A 22,461-nucleotide genomic window follows, 5' to 3' on the forward strand; every position below is an offset into this window, starting at 1 on the left:
CCAGCCCCATCCCTCTCTCCTCATGACAATATCTGGGCTGGCACGGCACAAAAAAGGTGCTGCAGGCCTTGGAAATGCAAGGTGGGATGAGATGGAGAGAGGCCACCTTGTCCTCTGCTTCCCTGAGGAAGGAGGGATGAATCCTGGGATGTTGTGGTGCTGCTGAGCCTTGGGTGGCACCCAGTGGGATGGAGAGAGCCACTGGAGGTGTTTTGGGGTTGCCCATTGCTGTGCATGGAGTTTCCCAGTCCAGCCTGTCCTTAGCAGGTGAATATCTGGCATTTTCCTTATCCCAACCCCATGGAGGGGGAAAATCCAGCATTGCCAGGGGCTGCCTGTCCCACTGCCTCCCTCCCTGGAGCCAGAGTAGGTTTGGGTTTTCCCTGAGCCCCTTCTGAATGTCCCTGCTTGCCAAAGAAGCCAAAAGCTTAGTTGGATTCACTCAACCGTGGACCAGTACAACTCTGTCTCTCTCCAAAAGTTTTTTAATACCTAAAACCCATGGCCATGTCCAGTTCTTCATCCCAAACTCAGACTGTGCTTTTCCAGAGCTTTCTTTGCTTTTTTTTCTTATCTGACTTACAAGGAGGATCCTATCCCATGGATTCAGCCCTTATACAAGGACACCTTCAACCCTTCTGTGCCATCTCAGCCTTTTACTATAAATACCCTGTTTGTCCACTAAAAAATGTCTGTTCTGCAATTCCTTCTAAGAAAAAAAGGGATTAAAAACATTTCTAGGAATTCTATTGATGAAGATTTCTGAGTACTCATTGTGTGACAGCACCAGGAGTGACTCGCTCAGCTTCTAATAAAGAAGAGAATGATTAAAATCATGAGGGCTCCTGGACTTGATTTGTGGTGTTCCTGATGGGAATACAGAGATGGACTGAAATGAGTGTCCTGCTTCCCATTTTCTTGATGAGAACCACCAGCAAAAAAAAAAAAAAAAAAAGTTTTAAATATTCCGTGTTTAGCCATGATTCATAGAATTCCAGGGGAGAAAGAAAATGCTGATTTTTCTCATCTTTTTAGTTGGAGTAAAGGGTCCCTGTGGCTGTTGTTCCACATGGAAGTAATGGGAAAGCAATTAATGAGGTCGAAGCTGCTGATGGAATAGACTGAGCAAACGGGATCAATATTGGATTTAAAGCCTCTGTTTTCATTTTAGGAAGCAGAAAAATGGAACTTGAATGCAGGAAGAGAAAAGAGAAGAAAGTGGGAGTTAATAGGAAGTCATTGGAGATGGGTGATAAGCAGAGATTAGATTTGCAGAAGGTGTGATAACCTCCACAGCCCGGGTGGCCCTGCCTCTCCCATCCATCCTGGGGTTCAAATATTCCCCAGGGAACCACAGCACCAAAGCAAAAATTGGGAAACCCTCCCCCCCCCCCCCCAGATTTGGGGAATCACAGGGAATGCTTCCCTAGATCAGCAGCACCGTCCATGCCAGACATCACAGCAACAACCATGCCCAAAAAGCTCCTCCTAACCCAAATCTCCCTGGATTTGAGGGGGATCCTGGGTGAATATATCTATTTTTCCACTCTGGCCTCCACCAGTGGGACCTGAGGTGGCTTTAGGAATTCTGGGAGCTGGGAGGCAAAACCTGAACAGGTGAAATTGGGCTGATTTCCACTTTTTGGACATTGTCAAGAGCACTTCAAGCTTGGCTGCTGAAATCTGCTGTCCCACATCAGCCTTTCTGAAATTCTGGTGTCTCTGGCACAGGGAAAACAGCTCCTGAAGCATGGCTGAACTTGCCAGGGTGCTGCTAACATGGGGAAATTGTTCCCAAAACATTCCTGGAGGGCTCACCTTCCCTTCCTAGCAACAAACAGGGCTGTGAGGCATCTCCCAGCCTATTTCAAACCTGAAGTTCCCATTTTAGCAGGTTTTTTTGTTTTTTTTTTTAATCCTCCTCACCCCAGGGAGTCTGTCCATGCTGTCTATGAAACTGCAGAGCCAAAATGAAGCTGGGAATGACAAAGTCACCTTGTTCCATTGCAGTGAGTCTCCAGGTCTTTGGTCTTCAGAAGGGATGGAGAGTTTTGGTTGTGTGAAAACCCTTTAAAATATCAGATTTTTTCCAGAATTTTAACAAAATATAGAGTTTTTTTTTTTACAGGAGGGTCTCTGTCTAGCAGGGGGAGGTAATGGTACAAAGCCCCTACAAAGGTTAAAGTTGTATTTTTGGTTGGAAAAGGGAATTAATCCTCCTGGCTGTATCTGATTGCAGAATATGTTTTTGGCTCACCCCAAATCTCCTGGGGGGGATCCAATGAGGATCAGTGGGGTGTTTAAAAACAAGGACCATTCCAGCCATTCTTTATTAGAAATGACAGGCAAGGTTTTGCACCTCAGAGCGTTATTTTTATCAAACCATCTGTGCAGCTCCATACATTTCCCATTTCTCTGTATTACCCACATGGGAGTAATTACGGTTTTCTTCCAAGAAATGTGTGTGTAATCTGGTAATCCCAAAAAAACCCCCTCTGAAGTCAGGCTGCAGATGATCCCTTATGCTCTGGTTGCCCTGGCTGGGTTTGGCTGGGCTGGGGCGCAGTCAGAGCACCAAATGTGGACTGGGAACAGTGGGAAGTACTGGGACAGGGTGGGATCCGGGACTGGGGTTGATACAGAAAGGAGCTGGGAACTGCCTGGGCATGACTTAACTGGGACTGGACCAATCTGGGACTGGGGAAAGTGTCCTGGGACTGGGAATGGACTGAACTGGGACTGGGGACACTGGTCTGAGACTGGGAAGGCAGATTTGGGATTGGGGATAGAATGACCTGGGACTGGAGAGTGACCAGTCTAGGACTGGGGAAAGTGATCTGGAACTGGGAAGACTGGTATGGGACTAGATTGATCTGAAACTGGGGAGACTGGTCTGGAACTGGGGAGGTTTATTTGGGGTTATACTGAGCATGGGCTGAGGATGGATTGATCTGGGACTGGGGATATTGGTCTGAGACTGGGGAAGGACTGAGCTGGAACTGGGGGCAGTAGTTTGAGACTGGGAATGGACCGAGCTGGGACTGGGGGCACTGGTTTGAGACCAGGAATGGACTGAGCTGGAACCGGGGACACTGGTCTGAGACTGGGAAGGCAGATTTGGGATTGGGGATAGAATGACCTGGGACTGGAGAGTGACCAGTCTAGGACTGGGGAAAGTGATCTGGAACTGGGAAGACTGGTATGGGACTAGATTGATCTGAAACTGGGGAGACTGGTCTGGAACTGGGGAGGTTTATTTGGGGTTATACTGAGCATGGGCTGAGGATGGATTGATCTGGGACTGGGGATATTGGTCTGAGACTGGGGAAGGACTGAGCTGGAACTGGGGGCAGTAGTTTGAGACTGGGAATGGACCGAGCTGGGACTGGGGGCACTGGTTTGAGACCAGGAATGGACTGAGCTGGAACCGGGGACACTGGTCTGAGACTGGGAAGGCAGATTTGGGATTGGGGATAGAATGACCTGGGACTGGAGAGTGACCAGTCTAGGACTGGGGAAAGTGATCTGGAACTGGGAAGACTGGTATGGGACTAGATTGATCTGAAACTGGGGAGACTGGTCTGGAACTGGGGAGGTTTATTTGGGGTTATACTGAGCATGGGCTGAGGATGGATTGATCTGGGACTGGGGATATTGGTCTGAGACTGGGGAAGGACTGAGCTGGAACTGGGGGCAGTAGTTTGAGACTGGGAATGGACCGAGCTGGGACTGGGGGCACTGGTTTGAGACCAGGAATGGACTGAGCTGGAACCGGGGACACTGGTCTGAGACTGGGAAGGCAGATTTGGGATAGGGGATGGAATGACCTGGGACTAAAGAGTGACCAGTCAGTTCTGAGCAGACTGCTCGGGGACTGGGGAAGCTGGGTTATAACTGGGAATAGAATAATTTGGGACTGGGAACGACGGGACCAATCCGGCCCGGGGCAGGGGCGGGATAACCACGCCCCCTCCCGCTCAGGCCCCGCCCCTCCCGGTCAGCCGATTTCGGGGAAAGCCGCGCTTTAAGAGAAACTACGGCGCGCGCCCCGCCGGGACGCCTCTCATTGGTCGGACCTGCACAGACCCGCCTCCCTATTGGGTAGGGCGGGAGAGGGGAGGAGCCGGTGATTGGTGGAGCGTGGAGGGGTGTGGTGATGGGCGTGGCCTCGTTATATCGCTGGTATATAAAATGAACGCCGTGACTCCGCGGGCGCGGCGTTGGGAGAGGGAGCGCAGATCTGCGTTCTGCACCGGGATCGGCCGGGGAACAGGTACCGGCATCACCCGTGGGTGGGCAGGGATCGGCTGGGGAACAGGTACCGGCATCACCCGTGGGTGGGCAGGGATCGGCCGGGGAACAGGTACCGGCATTACCCGTGGGTGGGCAGGGATCGGCTGGGGAACAGGTACCGGCATCACCCGTGGGTGGGCAGCGGGACAGGGACACACATCGGCATTCCCTGTGGGGTGGGCAGGGACCTGCCGCGGTGTAGCGTCCTGTACCGGCATCCTCTGTGAGAGGACACCGGGAAGGCACCGGCACCGAGCGGTGGAAAGGCAGGAGCAGGTCCCGACCCCTACCCCGATTACCCGCACGCCTGCGGACTGCGGAGAAGGGCAGAGAGTTTGCGGGATCGCACGGATGCGGGAAGTCCCCATCGCGGTCCCCTGCGCAGGGACCGAGCCCGCTGCCGGTCGCAGAGCCCGGGATGGGCGGGTGGGAGCTGCGGGGCGCTACCGGCCCGGTTAAAGGAGCTCCTTGACTCCCTCTCGGGGAGGGAGATGGAGCTCTGGCAGTGATGGGAAGAAGCTTTCTAGAAAACGGGGTGATTCAGGAGTGGCCCATTTCTGTGGGATTTCTCAGGTTCTTCCCTTTTGGCATCACTCAGGTTGGGTTCTGGAGCCCCCAGAGAGGCTGCCCCCTCTCCTCCTGGCATATCCTTTGGGGTACCCGGAGCTGTGCCCTCTGTGATATTTTGGCTGGTGATGTTAGTGCTCATCATCCCTAAAAAACAGCCAGGGCCGTCTTTGTGTCCTGCTGGGCAGTGGAGAAGGGATGGAATTTGGTGGCCCTGAGCTGGTGGGAGCCCATGGCAAAACAGGGACCGCTGGCTCTCAGGCTGTGCTGGGACCATCCTTGTTTTCTCCCCAGAAATCTTCCAGTGGGGCAGTAGATAAGAAATGAATGAGGGAGAGGCAGTCCAGTAAAATTTAGAGCCCAAAATGCCTGGAAAGTTGATTTAGGGGCTGCTGATCACTTCTGCCAAGCCACCAGCTCCTGTCATGCCATGGAGGTGACAGGGAGGGTTGAGCCTGGCACTTTGCTTCCAGCAGTTGTGTGTTCCTTGTCCCTGTGAGGATTTGGGATGCAGTTTGGAGCTGGCATCTGCTCCCCAAATGGTGCCTGTTGAGAGGAGCTGCTACCCCCTCTGGGAAAAATCCTTGTGCTGAGGCCAGCCAGGTACACCTCTGGCACCCCAGGATGGCCTGCCCAGTGTCACTTGCTCAGGTGACAGCACAGCTGAGGGCTTTAATCCCCATCCATCTTCTTCCTCTGTGATTTATCCTGCAGCAAAATAGGAATAAGCAGAGCACTGAGTCAGCTGCCTCTGGGAGCGGAACTTTGGTAGAGCCGGAGGAAGAATTTGAAGTAACTCAGAAGGAAATAGTCTATTTTTTTTTTTTAATTTTCAAAGAAGCAGGGGTGGGGTGGGAATATTTTAATCCCAGAACTACAGAACTGTGGGATCCCAGAAGGCTTTGGGTCGGACGAGACCTTCAAGCTCATCTCATTCCACGGGCAAACATGGGACTTCCAAAAGCTTCGGGTGGTGCCACTGCCAGCTGAGCACGGAGCAAAGCAGCCCAATCCCTGCTCCCCAGCTGTGCTGGGATGGAAATGGGAGAGCTGACAGGGCTTGGACTCTGTGTCCCTGCAGGATGTGTGACCGGAACGGCGGCAGGCGGCTGCGGCAGTGGCTCATCGAGCAGATCGACAGCGAGCTCTACCCGGGGCTCATCTGGGAGAACGAGCAGAAATCCATGTTCCGCATCCCCTGGAAGCACGCCGGCAAGCAGGACTACAACCAGGAGGTGGATGCTTCTATTTTCAAGGTAGGGACCTTTTCTTGGTGCTCTGTGGTGTTGGTTTTGTGCCTTGGTGGGTCATGGCCATGGTGTCTCTGGGTTTTACATCTTTAACCCTTGCAGGAGATGCTGCAGTTGCTCTCCCAGGCTTTTTTTTTTTTTTTTTTTTTTTTTTTTTTTTTTTTTTTTTTTTTTGGGATGGTTTATTCCTTTTTGTCGAAAGTTAGAATCAGTTTTAGGCTTGTTTTCAGCATGTTTGAATGCAGGTTTGACATAAGAAGCAGCTTTTGACCTGCTCTAAACTTCTCATCACTTCTCTTGATAAAGTGCTGGATTTATATTAAAAAAAAAAAAACCAACCAAACTAAAAAGACTTTGCAGGTGGGAAGGAAGGGTTTCACTGAAGGGGGGTTTCCAGTTTTGGAAAATATGGGAAAATTCTATCCTGAAGCAAAAAGGTCAGGCCTCCCCCAGGAATTCCCTTTCCTCTGACCCTACCTCCAAGTATCAGTACTGGTAAAGGATTTCAGTAGGTAGGTAATTTCAGTAACAATTGGTTTGGGAGCACTGAGTTATGAGAATACCCTTGAACTCAGTCCTCTGAAAATATAGAAATATCTCTAAAAGAAATCAGTATTTATATTTTAAAAATATGTAATATTTTTCATTCTTCCTTCAGTGGTAAAATATGTTCTCCTACCAAAAGCACAAATTATGTTCTAATCTCAGAAAAACCAGTTTATTAATTTATTAGTCAGGAGCTGGAAAATGAAGTTTATTTTGATTTTCAATTGAGCAGCAATTCCTTGATTTTACCCGTAAGTGCAGAAGTAAATCCACACATGATGGTTTTGACCTCTGCTGTTTGTAAATCTGCGTTTTAAAAGACTTGTCTGCATTTCTGAGGCAGGTAGTGCTGCTCTGCACCCCCAAACCCCCCCAGGTGTGGTGGCTGTGCAGGTGGCCGCAGTCTAGGAGTGAAACAGCAAATCCCCAAGAGATGCTTGAGAGGCTGCAAGATGCAAAGTGCTCTCTGCAACCCCAGCTCTTCCTCCCTGGGAGGCTTTGAAGTGTTTGCAGAGAGGATTTTCTTAGTTTTTGATTTTATTTTTTTTTTATTCTTTGCTTTAGGCCTGGGCTGTTTTCAAAGGCAAATTCAAAGAAGGTGACAAAGCAGAGCCGGCCACGTGGAAGACGCGGCTTCGCTGTGCCCTGAACAAGAGTCCTGACTTTGAGGAGGTGACAGACAGATCCCAGCTGGACATCTCTGAGCCCTACAAGGTCTATAGGATCGTGCCAGAGGAGGAGCAGAAGTGTGAGTTCCCCAGGAAAGGACTGAGCCCTCTCTGGCTCCAGCCTGTGACCGCAGCCCTGCACCTGAGCTGGGCTTCCTGGCCAGCCCCTGCTCTGTGCACTGGCTGTTTGCTTGTCCTGTTTTACAGATGTCCCCTTGGGGTGACAGGGAGGGAAGGAGAAAGGCCAGGCTTATTTGTTTTAACTCCTTAAACCCCTAGGAAACAGGGGACAGCTGCAGCCTTGTGGAAGCTTCCATCCCCTAAGGATGTTGTAGGGGCAAATTCCACCTTCCCTGCCTGGGGGAGGGACATGACCCTCAACCTTTTTTTTTTTTTTTTTCTCCTCCCAATCCCTGCCCTGTGAGGATGGTGGGGACCTGCAATAAATCTCTTTTCTTGCTGGAGGAGCAATAATTTTGCAGAGAGCTGCTCTGATGTCTGGTGTGGTTCAGATCGCACTAACTATAACTCTGTGGTTAGGGGAACCTGTGCACTTTTTTGTAAGTTAAAAACTTGCAAAAAAAAAAAAAAAAGAATGATTTTGCAGTCAGGAAGTCTACCTTTAGCATCTCTGTCCCCTCCAGCCTGTTCACACAGGGTCTGAGCTGCCTCTATGCAAATGGCACTGCAGGTTCCCACCAGCAGCACCACTGCACTGGGGTAACTGGTGGAAAAAGGAGAAGCAGCAGTCCCACCCCCAGTCTCTGGGTTGCTCAAAAAAACCCTAAACCCTCTCCTCTGCTCCAGCTCTGTCTTTGTAACCAGCCAGACTTTTGATTTTTTTCTTGCTGTTGTTCCCTGTGCAGGGCAGGGGAATGATCTGTAAAGTGATTTTTGGCCCCAAAAAGCAGCTCTGGAGGGGCTGTGAGCCTCTCCAAGGTGCTGTTACATGGCTCTGCTGTGGTTCTTGGTTTCATAACTTTCACTGGGTGAAAGGTTTCTAAAACCCTTCAAGATGAGCTGTGCTTGGCAAGTGTGGATGTTCTCACTGTACCCCCACCTCTCCTTGCAGGCAAAGCAGGGATTGCCAACGGGAGCAGCCTGAATGATGTCACGGAGATGGACTGCAGCTCCTCTGCCATCGATGACCTCATCAAAGAGGTGAGGCCTCACCTTGGGCTGCAGGTGGAGTGCTTGGCTCAAGCTGCCTGCTAAAGCACTGCCTTCCCCAAATTCCAGCTGCAAAGCTGCAGTGCTGCATTTGCAGCTCATGCAGGTGAGCCAGCACCAGGGCACAGTTCTGATGTTGGCTCCTGCTTTCCTTGGGCATCCACCTTCACTGGGGATGGAGATCATCACAGCTCTGTGCCCCTTGTTGCCCTTCTCACACCTGGTTGCTTCCCCTCAGTAGCTCTCGAGGGTCTTATTCAAATGTCCAACCTGGGCGATGCCAGACTTGATCTTACTAACCCCTCAAAAATTGGTTGGCATTTGCCATTTGGAGCCTATCTGAGTGCTTCAAGTGCCTTGCTGGAGGCATCAAACCTGCTCTGATCCTGGTGTCTGCTGTCCCACAGCCCTCCTGTGTGGATGAATACCTGGGGATCATCAAGAGGAGCCCCTCACCCCCCCAGGAGACCTGCAGGAACCCCCCAATACCTGACTGGTGGGTGCAGCAGCCCAGCCCTGGTAGGTAGCCAACAGCTTTTGTGGTATTTGGGGGATTTTTGGGGCACGAAAAAGCTTCCTGGGGAGCACTTATTTAATCTTCCTTAAGAATGATGTTTGAAGTAGTCATTAAGAAATCCAGCTGGAAGCTTTTGCTGGCATTTCCCATGTGGGACCTGGGAAACCTGGGACAGAAATGAGGAGGCTGGTGGGGTGAACTGTGGGATTGGGATTTGGGAGCTGGGATTGCAGGCTCAGCTTGGCTTTCTGTGCCCACAGCGTTGCCCCTGATGAATGGATACTCCAGCTACGAGCAGTATCACTCAGGTAAGGCACCTCACCTGGCTAGCAGGTACCCCTCTTGGCTCTGACTCTGTCCCCCACCTTGAGGGAGGCTTTGCTTTGGGTTTAGGAGGTGCTGTACCCTCCTGATTATCCACATTTCCATACTGGGATGAGTCCTGCCTGGTGGCATGGGGGCAGAGAGCAGCTGCTTGGGATGCTGGGATCAACCAGCCTTTGGAATGGGGAGATCTGCCCATGGCTTGGAGGGAGTGTGGAGTAAAGGAGTAAGAGGTTCAATATATTTCATGGCCATAAAATAAACCACCAGAAGCTCCGCCTCAACATGAGGGAAAACTTCCCATGGAGGTTGTCAGAGCATTGGAAGAGCTGTCCAGGGAGTTGTGGAATTTTTCTCTTTGGAGATATTCCAGCCCCACCTGGATTTGTTCCTGTGTCACCTGTGACCCTGCCTGGGCAGGGGGCTTGGACTGGGTGATCTCCAGAGGTCCCTTCCAACCCCAACCATTCCATGACCCTGTAATACTGGGAGCTTTCACTTGCTGGTCAATCCTGGACCAGGCTGGAGGAGATGTCCCTCCACCAAGAGAGAGTCACTCCCAGAAAACTTGGGATTTGGGCACGGCAGAGAGGAAGAGGTTTGTCCTTTCCTGACGAGAGGTGCACATCCATCACCCCCCAGGTTATTCCCAGATGGTGATCAGCTTCTACTACAGCGGGAGGCTGGTGGGCCATGTCAGCACCTCGTGCTCTGAGGGCTGCAGGATCTCTCTGGGCCAGCCCTCGGGCCACGGGGAGAAGCTCTACGCCCCTGATGCCCTGGAGCACGTCCCGTTCCCCTCGGCCGACGCCATCCAGAACGACCGGCAGAAGCAGATCACCAGGAAACTCTTTGGGCACCTGGAGAAGGGTGTCCTCCTGCACAGCAACAAGCAGGGCATCTTCATCAAGAGGCTGTGCCAGGGCAGGGTCTTCTGGAGTGGCAACACCATGGCCTACAAGGACAGGCCCAACAAACTGGACCGGGAGGACGTGGTGAAGATCTTTGACACCAATTTGTTCTTCCGAGGTTTGTAGGAGCCTCCTGATTTTTGGTGTTAGGACTTCTGCTCTTTCCTGTGGGAAATGAATCCCTGTGTTGGTTGATTTAAGATGGTCAGCCAGCAGATGTGGTGATGGGTCACATCTAGCCCATCACCAACCCTGGATGGCAGCAGTTTGGGATTGGGAAACCTTCAGGAGGGTGGAGAAGGGGATGGGGTAACAGAGATGGTCTCTGTGACTCTGGCCAGACACTTCCTGGAAAAGCTGAGGCAATTCTGGGATCCCAAAGCCCTGGGACGATGCACAAAGGGTTTCTGGAGCTCAGACCCACTGTGAGACACCCTTGAGCCCTGTGGTGGGGTTGAAAATGTGGAGCCTTTTTTCCTTGTACCACTTGGAATCCATCACTGCTGGGTTCCCAAGTGCTCTGGAGGAGCAGGTGACACTACCAGAGCTGGGAAGGAATAATCTGGTGTTCTGGGTCACGTGGCACATTCCAAAGTTGGAGGCTTTGCTTGAGCCCGTAGCTTCCTTGCGGGGGTGTTTGATCCCAGGGATGTGTAACAAAGGCTGGCAGCCTCTGGAAGGCAAATTCCAAGTTTTCCTCTGTCCTTGCAGAGCTGCAGCAGTACTACAACAACCAGGGCCGCTTCCCAGACAGCAGAGTGATGCTGTGCTTCGGGGAGGAGTTCCCAGATGCGGTGCCACTGAGGTGTAAACTCATCCTTGTCCAGGTATGGGGGGGCTGGGAGAAAAAGGGACCCAGACAAGGTGGGAATTTTGCCAGCAGAGCTCCGTCCCCTGGAGCCACGGGGAATTTGGGTGCCTGGATTGGGGGTGGAAGTGTGGTGGCTTTTCCACAACCTCCTGAGAGGCACTTGGGCTGCTGATTGTCAAATTCCTGGAGCTGGGTTTGCAAATGGAGCTCTCTAATGTGAACTGCAGGGAAATCTTTTGTTTTCCTCCTGATCCTGCATTGGCACTGGGACTTCTCCCTTTTCCTGTGGGAAATGGGGGAAGTAAATCCCTGGATGGGTGGATTTAAGATTAGTCTGTGATGTGGCCAACAGCCACAATTGGCAGCAGTGGGGTTGGGAAACCTTAGGAGGGTGAAGGAGGGGATGGGATATGGGGTCACTCCTCATGGTCAGAAACATCTCCTTGGAGAAGCTGCAGCAGTTCTAGGATTGAGAAGGCTCAGGACAGGGAATTTCTGGAGCCTCTTGGTCTAACCAGGCTGTGACAGCAGGGACATGACAGGGAGGGCACAGGGAGGGTGTGGCACCCCCTCTTGGGCCAGCAGAGATCTGTGAGGATTTTACAAGATCAGAGACTTGTCCTGTGCCTCCTGCACAACTTCTGACCTTGTCACCTCTTGGTGTCTTGACTGTCTGCCCCAGTGATCCCTCGGGATGTGCTGCCTGTCCTTGCACCTCAGTGTCCCTGCTGGCAGGAGCTCCTGGGGCTGCTCCTTTATTCCTGGAGGTGCTGGTGGAGTCAGACCTGCTGTCCTGGCAGGACCTGGCCACCTGTGCCCTGCTGTGTGTCCTCCACCCCATCTCCAGTGGATGGAGCAAAGAGAACACTCTTCACTCAATTCCTGACCTTTTTTCCTTTGTCCCAGGTGGAGCAGCTGTACCTGAGGCAGGTGGTGGACGAGGCTGGGAAGAGCTGCAGCTCCAGCCCCATGCTCCCCATGGCTGAGGAGCCCCAGCATGACCAGGGCTATCGGATCTTCCAGGACATCTGCACGACACGGCCGCTCTTCCGAGAGAGCCAGCAGATTGCAGTCTGAGCCCTGCTAGGCTGGGCTTTGCCAGACCCAGACTAGTCCCATGAGTGCCTAAAATCCCCCCTCTTGTTCTTGTTGTTGTTGTTTTTTGTTTGGTTGGTTTTTGTTTTGGAAAGCTGGGTTTTGTTCTCTGCTGTTTTCAGTGCAGAGTCTGTATAAATCCAGTGTTGAGCAAATAGGTTGGATGTTCAGTGTTTGTCCTGTAAACAATTTATGATAAAAGTGACTTTTCATGGCTGGGGGACAAGGGAGCATCCAAGCTGTGCAGGAAGGTCAGGGCTGGCTTTGCTTTGTGTTGCCTTTGTTAATGGCCAGTCAAGCAGAACCAAAAATCAACAGCTGTAACCATCTGCCCCAACAATCTGCAACTCAGACCGTGCTGAGAGTAGCAATTTGATAGGAGGTGACTCTTGCAAAAGCCTTAGAAAGCTCAAATTTAGGAAATTATATCAGCTTTCCCCCTTCAAAGAGCCCTGCTGATGGAAGGCAGGGTGTGCCTCCCAAAGAGAACTCCTGAAATTCCTCTTTATTTTTGCTGTGAGATTTATGTGTTTCTCTTTCATGCCAAAGTGGATTGAAATTTGCAAACCGATGCAGAGATTCTATATGTAAATACTGAATATGAAAACTTAGGAATCTTAATTTTTCCTGACCAGTGCCAGAGTTTATATAAATATATAGAAATTTAATTTTTCAAGATTGCAGCACAGTGTGAATAGTTTGGCTTCACCCTCCCAAACACACGTGTGGGGCTCTCCCAAGCGTGTCCAGGCAGCATCATCCATGTGTAAATCCTCATTTTCACAGCCTCTGTGTGTGCCCCCAGCTCTGGGGAGCTGCTGGTGCCTCCCAAAGCAGGACAGCACATGTGTGTGTGCCACCAAAGCTGCCTATTTATTGTATGCCTGAGGTTTATTAATTTTTTTGGTAAATTTTTATATTGCCCTGCAATTAAAGTGCTATATTTTGTATTTCTCTTGCAATGTGGGTTTTTTTTTTTTTTTTGGGTGGAACGAGTAGGGTCTCAGAGCTCGTGGGGGATGGAGTCTGGGACCTCTGACTTGCCCCTGATTTGGTTTAACCTGTGGTGGAGTCTGTGGTAAGCCTCTGTCACCTCCTTCCTCTTCCAGAACTTCCTGGATTCATCTCCAAGCAGGAAAAAAAATGAGTAAAAAAATGCTGTAATGCAATGGAGGGAGGGAAATGGGAGAGAGCCTTCATTCCAGGGAGGAGGAAGATGTGTCCCTGCTCATCTGCCACAGCACTGAGCTAGGTGTGGTGCTGCAAGATCATGGCGTGGGGGCAATTTTTTATGGTTGTGTCCAAAACCTTCCTCTTTTCCTTTTCCCATGGGAAATGGGAGCGTTTCCCCACTGTCCTCTTGTGGTGCAATCCCAGTTTACAGCCAGGTGCTCCCTCATTCCCTGCTACCCCTTCAGGGGGAGGGAAATTGGAAAGAAAAACTTTGTGGAATGAGGACAGTTTAATATTTGGGAAAAAAATCTTTACTTTGGAAAGAAATTCTTCCCTATGAGGGAGGTGAGGCCCTTGCACAGATTTCCCAGAGAAGCTGTGGCTGCCCCATCCCTGGAAACACTCAGTGCAAGGTTTGATGGTGCTTGGAGCAATCTGGGACAGTGGAATGTGTCCCTGCTCAGGGCAGGAGGTGGAATGAGATGAATTCGAAGGTCCCTTTCAATGCAAATCACTCAGGGATTCCTATTATCAAAATATAAATTATAGTAATTGTAATGAAATTGAAGGAATAAAAGAGAAGCCAGTGCTGCACAATACAATTGCTCATCCCTACTGAGAAGAAAATGAACTCTATCCCAACAGAAACCAGGACCCTTCTCCATCCAGATTTCTCAGGAGGGTGCTCTGAGCTGGGATGTGAACAGCTTGAACTTTGTGATCGAACATGAGGATTAAGGGAATTCCTCCATCCTCGCCCTAGTCCTGCTGGTGGGATGCTCATGGTCCTGCTTGTGCCCATCTTCTGCAGGTGTTACAGCATTTGGGCTTGGTGATTGTGAGCAGAGCTGGCTGCACAGCAAGACCTTTTATGATGCACCAGGAGCCTAAAGGCAAAGGAAAACCCAACTCCTGTAAGCCCCTGTGGGATGCTGTGCCACTGAGGTGGGCATGGCACCTGTAGGTGCACTGTGAGCACTGCTCAGCCTTCCTCTGCTCCTCCTGAGGATCCCACGGGCTTTAATCCTGCTTTTTTTTTTTTTTTTAATCCAGTTTTTAAAATCCAGCCCTTTCTGCTCACCCAGAGGGTGAGGAAACCTCACGTCCTGTGGGTCTCTGCAGGGTGGAGGTGGGAGTGAGGAACCCGCTGTGGGCTGTGCTGGAGCAGCTCGTGGAACACACGATGGGCTGGAGCCTGGGACACCAGAAACCCCACTCGTGGTTTCCCCAGATGTGCAAGGCCAAGTCCTTCCTCAGAAACCAGCACCTTGTGCTCGCCTGGAGCCACCTGCTCCTGCCCAGGGCTCTTTCAATTTTCACCCCAGACCACCGAAGAGCCGTGGAGAGCTGAGGTGCCTTTTATTGCTCTGGTTATTTTTAGTGTTGGCAGCGTGTCTCCGAGCCCAGAACTTGCTTTGGGACCTCAACCAGCACCGTGGCTTCCATCCCAGAGACATTCCAAGGGGAAATACCTGGTGGGTGAGGAGGGACTGGGAAGGAGCTGGTGGGATGCAAGGAGGGTAGTGGGGTGGGCAGGTGATTGTGGGCAGGGTCCCCTTTTAGCTCAGGTAGGGCTTGCAGAAGTGCTGGATTTAGGCTTAATGCCTGGATTAGGCTTGGGTTTAGGCCTAAACTGGATTCCCCCATCCCGCCATCCGTCACGAGGATGCCTCTGAGGCTGATGTCCCAGAAACAGATTTCAAGGTAAGTGCCTTGATTTCACACAGGGGTGCTCTGGCCCCAGAGTCACCGTGGCTTTTGTGAAATTCCAGAAGGAACTCCTGCACATCTCTCACTTTTCCTGCAAGCCAGGCGGGAACGGCACTGCCATCCCCAGCTGGGAAGCTGGTGGGGTCTGGAAGTGCCCCAGTCCAGGGCCTGCATCCCTGACACCCATCCCTGCACCTTGCCCAGCCCTGGGCAGCTCCAGGGAGCTGCTGGTGCAGCTGTGCCCTGTCTTGGTGGTTTGAGGTGACTGGTGACTCAAATACTTTCGTTGGTTTCTGTTCATTTGGGTTCCTTTCTGTCACCTCCCTGAAGTGAAACCTCAGTGCCAGTGTCAGCTCTTCTCTGTCAGTGGCTTGCCTGCTGGCAAGTCCCAAAAGTGGCCCAAATTTTTGGCTGTCCCCAAACCCTGGGGGTGATTGATCCCCTTCATCCCCTCCATTGAATGATCCTCCTGGTGTAGCAGGATAATGGAGCATAAATTGGAAGCTCGGACCGCCCTCCCAAAAATTCTTGCTGCTTTTTTTGGTGCTTTCCCACACTTGGAGTCAGAGCAGCAGCACCATCAAACTCCTGCTGATGTCAAGAGATCTCTGTGCTTCCCAGGGAGGCCTGTGGGAATGGGAAGGGAATTTCTGGGAGTTGCCCAGGCTGAACTCCTGCCTTCAGCAGCAGAAGATTCCACATGGGAAGGAGAGTGGACCTTGTTTTCCATGAAGGAAACCTTAACTTGCAGGACATACAGGGTTCCCTCAAGAATATTTAGGAAGGAGCCATGTGCTTACCAAATCCTCCTCATATCTGGCACAGAAGGGTGGACCAGGGCAGGAAATTTGAGGGAATTTTCTAAGGTTTTCCAGCCTAGAGACATCTACTCCATGGTGGACACAGGAACATTTTGATTTCTGGGTGCTGTAAAAGATGTGATCAACACTGCAGACCCTTGATGTTTTGTTCAGTGACTCAGGGATGTAATTTGGATTCAAGGCCAACCTTTCTCCTGAGATTTATGTCTGGAAGGCAGTTGGGCCTCTGGGAAGTATTTTCCTTGGGAGAAAATGAGCTAGGTTATTTCCTGGGCTGTATTAATCTTGTTCATCATGTGTCTCTGGAGTTTCCAGGATGCACCCCTCACCAAATGCCAAAAACACCACTGAAGGTGGCTTCAGGAGAAGAATTCAGTGTCCGGGAGGACAACGAGTGTCTACCCACCCCTTCTACATACATGAAACCCAGTGTGAGGAGTTACCTAGTGCCAAATCTGTGCGAAGGACAAATTCGACGGGCTGGGGAGGAGGAAGGCGAAGTTTGTCCCAGCTAAATCCTGAGATTTACCCTAACTCAGCCTGGAGAAAGAGGAAAAGCTCTGAAGGCATCTCCATCCGGTGCTCTGCAACCACAAATGTGTGGCAGGTCCCAGCTCACAGTTGAACTGCTCGGGAATCCAAGACCCACCAGCTCCAGCTGCTTCCTCCAACCTGCCCCCGTTTGGCACCGGCCCCCCCAGGCGCCTCTCGAGGCGTTAGAAAACAAACAGTCACTTTTTATTTCTAGACACCGGGCTCTCCAACTGGTTTGATTGCTCAATGCTCCCCGTTTCAGCGCAGCAGCCTGTCCAGAGTGAGCTTTTCCAGGCTCTTCCTGCCAGCGTGTTGTAATATGGGAGCAGCCCCATCCACATGGGCTCTGGCAGCAGGATGTCTCCTTGGGTAGGCAGGAAAGCTGCATGGAGGCTCCTACATCCTTTTCCACACAGATTTATACCCCTTTGGGTGGTTTTATGGCCAATGATGATGATTTGTGATGGAAACTTGGCAGGAAAACCCATCCAGAGTTGACTTTGGTGGATCTCAAGGGCCTTGCCCCATTTTGTGACCGTTTTCTGGACGTGGTTTCATGCTACACTTTTCAATTATCTTTTGGTATGGGTGGATGGTGGGACTTGGTTCAAGGGCCAAACTGTGAGGTCAGACCAGTGGAGGCAACACAAGGGTCGTCCAAAAGCACCTCCTCAGCTCTGAGCATCCCATCTCCATCAAAAGAGGGAAGAGGAGCTGGTGGGAAGAGCTGGGGGTGAGGAAGCTGAGGCTGCAGGATTTCCTCGTGCTGGGCTTGGCTGCAGGAAGGTCTCGTGCAGAGGAAAGGAGATCCCAAACCCCAGAAAACGTGACAGCCACTTAATTTTCAGAATCAGCTTTTGACAGAAGCCCTCTCCCTCTGCAGGTCTTTGCCTGAACACCAGACACCAGGCTCGTCAAAACAGGCTCCACCCAAGCCACAGCAGCACAGATAATACAGGGATGAGGAGAAACATGGTAATATTTGGGTTTGTTATGAGACCAAGTCTGAAACCAAGTCCAGGCTGAAATCCCCCCCCTTCCCCCTCAGTTTGCATGTGCTTAGGGGCTGTGTCCTTCTCTGACATATTTTTATTGCAGGTGATTTGTTTGCAGTAACGAAACACCCGGATGCTCCGAGGAGCCATAAAAGCCAGTTGGAGCTTTTTGTGTGGCTCTGAGTGACCCAGGTTACCTGGTGGCTCTTCCTTGGTCTCAGCCCTAAAATGGAAATGGGAAGAAGCAAAAGGGCATTTTTAGGCCATTGCACAAGGAGGTCTTTGCAATGTGATGGTTAAAAAAATACTCCAAGCTGGAGAAATATTCCTTTTCCTTCTTTCTCGCCCCAACATGTGAATACACTTGGGTGTTCAGAAGAGTTGCTCCAGTTCTTGTGGAGAGAATAATTCACAGGAGTTACGTAAAACCTCCTAGCTCTGTGCTGCGTTATTTTCAGAGAAATGCAAATCATAGAAACATGGAAGGAATTGGGTTGGAAGGGACCTTTAAGCTCATCTCATTCCACCCTCTCCCTAGAGGCTGGATACCTTCCACTGGACCAGGCTGCTCAAAACCCCAAAAGAATAACAAGATTTTTAGCCATTGGAGCAATTAGTTTCAATAATATCAATTTCCATCATCCCATGGTTCCTGTTTTTATTTCTCTTGGGCTTCAGAGGGAGGACTGAGGGATGTGGAAGCAACAGTGGTTTGAAACAAGTGATTCCCTGCCTGTGCCTTTCTGTTCTGTATTTGAGAAGTAACCAGTTCTCCCTGAGAGAAATCTGGCTCATGGACAGGTCTGCAGGGTGCAAAAGGCAGGTTGGTCTTCCCAGGGATCACGGCTAGGAAACAGCAAGAGGGATCATTTTAGGGAATGTTTTTTACACCTCTGCCCCAGAAATACAGTCTGGTTTTGTTTTGTAGGAGGGCCTGGACACCTCTTTTGTAAAAATACTAAATACTGCAAATATGCTGATTTGCTTTGCTGCTTCAACCCAGGTTTTCTCTGTTTGCTCCTAAACGCTCATGACCGATGTGACTTCCAGCCCCTCCTCGGGCAGATGGTGAGGTCTGAAGGAGACCTGATCCAAGGAGAGATGGGAAGAGCCTCTCAGCTCTGTCTTCGGGTGGGGAAGGGAAGGGACCATTTGCTTGAATTTAAGGCAAGGAAGGGAAAATCAGCAGGAAATGTTCACTGGTGGTGTCAGCAGCAAGGGCAGGGAGAGCCTGGAGGAAGGAGGCTCGTGGTTGGGAAGGTGGGGAAGGTGGTCTGTGGTGCTCACCACCGAGCAGGAGATGGAAAAGGTGGGGGAAAGTGAGAGACGGTGATGGTTTGAGGGAGGTTCCTTGCTGATGCAGCTCAGGGAGGCGACAGAGAAAGGTGAACATCTGCCAAATGTCCAGCCCTGGTTCTACACATCATCCAAGAGATCCTTGGGAGGGGAAGGAACAAGTGTGGATGAGCTGCACCCCAAAAGCAGCAGCTGAGGGAAGCCTGGACCTTGGGCTGTGACTGCAGCATGGAGGGTCAGAGCCCCCAGCCTCCTCCATGAACATCTTTAATGCCCTTAACCTGCTCGTGGCTGTGGGGATCAACCCCAAGAGCTGGATTATGTGGGGATGGGATCAGAAAGGAGAGAGGAGTTCCACCCCATTGGTCAGGACACAGCATGAGTCTCTCCTCGAAGAGGGGGAGTCTCCTGGGTTCCTCCTCCTGAGGAGCATCTCTGTGCAGGGTGTCTGCTCGATTCCTCTTTCCTGCCCACAGCCACTGACGGTGCTGGGTCTCCTTTTGTGGGGCTGAGATCAGGCAGGAGACCAACATCAGGCTGAATGGTGGGGAAACAACTCCCCTGTGCCCACCCTGTGTGGCTGTGCCCTCGGGGTGGATGTGGGAAACTCTCAGTCTTGACAAGACTCTGGAAATTCTGGGGTAATTTTTACCTTGCCGTGGGTTGTGAGAAACTGAGGGGTTTTACAGCTTTGCTGGGCTGGGCACTCAAAGTCATGGGGTGCAACTCCCCTGGGAGAAACATCGAGACCCAGCTGGAGCATGGCAGGGTCGGTGTGAGCCCTCAGGACTGTGATCCCCTGAATTTTCCCATCTTCTCAGGCTGAGAGCTGTGTTCTCTGATGAAATACTGAGCAGTGATAGCTCTGTTGGTTTTCAAGGATGGTTTGGGATGTTTAGAAAAAGCACAATTTCTTAATTTTCCCCCATCAGATTTTCTAGGTGAAGCTTCTTGCTGCAAGGATGAGTCATGGAGCCAAGAGATGTCATTGCAGGAGGGTTTTGAGTACCAGGGAGGATTTTGTGTAGCAGGCAGGTGTCTGGCCAGGACCCATCCCATTTGGATGGCCTTTGGGCCACCTAGTTTGGACTAGATGACCTTAAATAATCTCTTCCATCCCAAATTATTTTACCTGGCCTGGAACTCTTCCTGCTGTGAGTTTGAAACTGCAGATGTCTCGATGTGAAAGCAAAACCTGCCCTTGGTTTTGGCTTGTTGAGAAATTATTCCATATTTCTGGTAAAGTGACATAATCTTTTCGAGCTGCTGCAGGAAAAGGGGTCACAGTGTCATTTCTGGTCCTCTCTCCTAATTTTGGTTCTTTACAGAATCCCAGCAGCAACCCCAGGTGCAGGAAAATCTTTGTCTGTCCATGGAGGTTCATTTTCCAAAGGCTGAACACTCTGGGGCTGGTTCTCACCTTGCCCCACGAGGAACTTGTTAATCTCCAAACAACTGGGAGCTGTTCAGGAGCTGATTCATCACATCCCAGTCCCTGAGACATCCTGCTCCTTATCAACCCCGCAGGGCTATGGGGACAGGTGAGGCTGGAAACGAGCCCGGTGAATTTAATAATTGACTCTTGATTTGTGTCACCGATGGACGCTGAGGTGCTGCCAGAGATGGGATCTGATTTCAGGGCAGGGCCAGATCTTAAAATAGGAGGATGGGAATGAATGGTAACGTTTGTTTTCCCTTTTATTGGCGTGCTGTAAAGGTTCACCTCCAGACTGAGCTGTCAGTTGGGCACGATGTGGTAACCCCGGCGTTCCGGGAATCGTGCCTGAGGTGGCCCATGGACCTGTGACCCCAATCTGAGCTGAATTTAGCACGCCTCTGTTTTTTCTTGAGATAAGAATTAGCGATGAGTTGATCAGCTCTCTCCTGTTCCTTACTTTTCTGCTGTTTAGCTATTTTATTAGGTTTTTTTTGTTTTTTTTTTTTTTGGTCACAAGTGGAGGCTGGCAGAGTCAGAGCTGCTGTCCTGTGCATTCAATCAGCTTTTCTCAGGCTGGATTTAGGACAGAGCCAATTCTCCCCAAAACCAGCATCTTTTCATCACATGCTTCAGCTTCAGCATCTGCAGGTGTGATCATCTCATCTGGTTCTGGGGTAGCTCCACTGCCTACAAAAGGCAAGTGCTTGAGCTTTGAAAATTCACAGAGCTGCAAAAAAAAGTTCCCCAACTCCTTTCCCCCAACACCAAGAGCTGTTCTCAGTTTTGTATAGGCAAAACCTGGAGTTTCACTGAAATGAGCTGAAAAAAGCCCTCCCCATCCTGTAACCCCTCTCCTTTTCCAGATATTTATCATGCACTTGTGTTACAGCCTCCTGCTGAATCTGGAATTTAAGAGGAATTGTCGCTTGAGACCAAATTTTCAAAAGCAAGTAGAAAACAAATAAAACCTAAATGAGATGCAGTGCACAAAACCCATGAGCAGAGAAAAACAAGATTCACTAAATAAATATTTATTTTATTCTACTGAAGCTTCCTGAATAGTCAAGAAGGGCTTTTCCTGCTGGGATGAGCCAGGATGAAATCCATTCCTTGTGACAAACAAGTCTTGAGTTGGAACTTTGGCCTCTGCTGAGAATTAATTAATTTGCAGCGCTCTGCTCTTAGCGAGATCTCAGCTCCTGAGTTTCCCACCGTGGGACGCTGAGCCTGGGGGTGCCCCTGCTTTCAGAATCAGAATTTCCTTGCAGAAATTCTGTCAGAAAAAGTGATGAGTGCCGTAGTGGGTGCAGGAGTGGCCTCGTGGCTCATTTACATCTTGGCGGGTGAGAAGTGGGGCATGAGCTGCTTTCCTGTCAGCTTCAGCCTTGGCCCTAAAACCCCTGGTTGGTTTTGTGTCTCTCAGGGCTGGAGCAAGACCCTGAAGGGGGAAAAGCCCTGAGAACTGTCAAACCTCTTTCCTTGTGGGTGGATTCGTTGGTGTCTGGTAATGGGGTTGAGCCTCTCCTCTGTCACCTCTATTCATGGTGACCTCATTAAACATTGGGACTTAATGATCTTACAGATCTTCCCTGACCTAAATGACTTCATTGTCATATTTTCCCCTCCCAGGAGGTTTGTTCCATTCTTGGAAGTGTTGGATGAGGCTTGGAGCAAACAAAATTCTCCAAGAAAAATTCCCAAAGGTATTTTGTCCAAATGTTCATCTTTGGACCTGAAGGAAATAAAAGTGCTTTGCGCAGGGGAGCTGGTGCTCCAGCCATGCTGAGAGATGGATTCCCCTGGTCTGACCCTGTCCCTAAAGGATCCCATGTCCCTGAAGCCCAACTTGAGCTTGGGAACATTCATGTGGAAAGGGACATGTTTAACAGAGTCCTTAACAAAGGAGATTTTTTTGGCATTACTAACTTTCCTTAAACAGTAAATGCTGTGTCAGACAAGCTGCAGGGCTGGGGAGGAGGGTTTATTCTCTTGTATAATGAGTATGCCAGAGAATGAGAGAAATGTATTTTTCCTGCTTTGTTTCCTTTTCCCTGCTGTTATTGATGGACTCCTCGTCCCTTTTTTCCCACCGTTTTTGGTGCAGGAGGTTACAGGGTGGAATGGGACATTGATCCTCGTACTCCTTCCACCAAGGTGGAAGACAGAACTGAGCATCCCTTTGGGGCAAAAGGGTATTTTGTAGGAATAAACAACAAAAAAGGAGAGCAAACCAGGTCAGAGATGAATCCAGGCCTCAGGGAGTTTGCAAAAGATCTGGAAATCTCACAAGGCCGAGTCGCGCCTCATGAGATTTCTGATACTTCCCACTTCTGGCTGGGCCA

General features: G+C 50.5%; 1 protein-coding gene across 1 annotated transcript; it reads left to right on the forward strand.

The window, feature by feature from the left end:
- Positions 1-4,239: 4,239 nt before the first annotated feature.
- On the forward strand, positions 4,240-13,102 carry IRF8 (interferon regulatory factor 8). Its single transcript, XM_062499826.1, has 9 exons — positions 4,240-4,273; positions 5,942-6,116; positions 7,221-7,404; positions 8,397-8,485; positions 8,902-9,013; positions 9,272-9,319; positions 9,978-10,364; positions 10,958-11,073; positions 11,964-13,102. The coding sequence occupies exons 2-9, from the start codon at positions 5,943-5,945 to the stop codon at positions 12,132-12,134; spliced, it is 1,281 nt and encodes a 426-aa protein (XP_062355810.1). The 5' UTR covers positions 4,240-4,273; position 5,942; the 3' UTR covers positions 12,135-13,102.
- The last annotated feature ends 9,359 nt before the right edge of the window (positions 13,103-22,461 follow it).

This window comes from Cinclus cinclus, chromosome 11, assembly GCF_963662255.1.
Source record: "Cinclus cinclus chromosome 11, bCinCin1.1, whole genome shotgun sequence".
Taxonomy (NCBI): Eukaryota; Metazoa; Chordata; class Aves; order Passeriformes; family Cinclidae; genus Cinclus; species Cinclus cinclus.

Bases quoted from the DNA above. Each gene is read 5' to 3' on its own strand.
- IRF8 (XM_062499826.1), top strand. From the start codon at position 5,943: ATGTGTGACCGGAACGGCGGCAGGCGGCTGCGGCAGTGGCTCATCGAG. The intron at 7,405-8,396 runs GTGAGTTCCCCA...CTCTCCTTGCAG, and splicing joins GCCAGAGGAGGAGCAGAAGT to GCAAAGCAGGGATTGCCAAC. The intron at 11,074-11,963 runs GTATGGGGGGGC...CCTTTGTCCCAG, and splicing joins GTAAACTCATCCTTGTCCAG to GTGGAGCAGCTGTACCTGAG.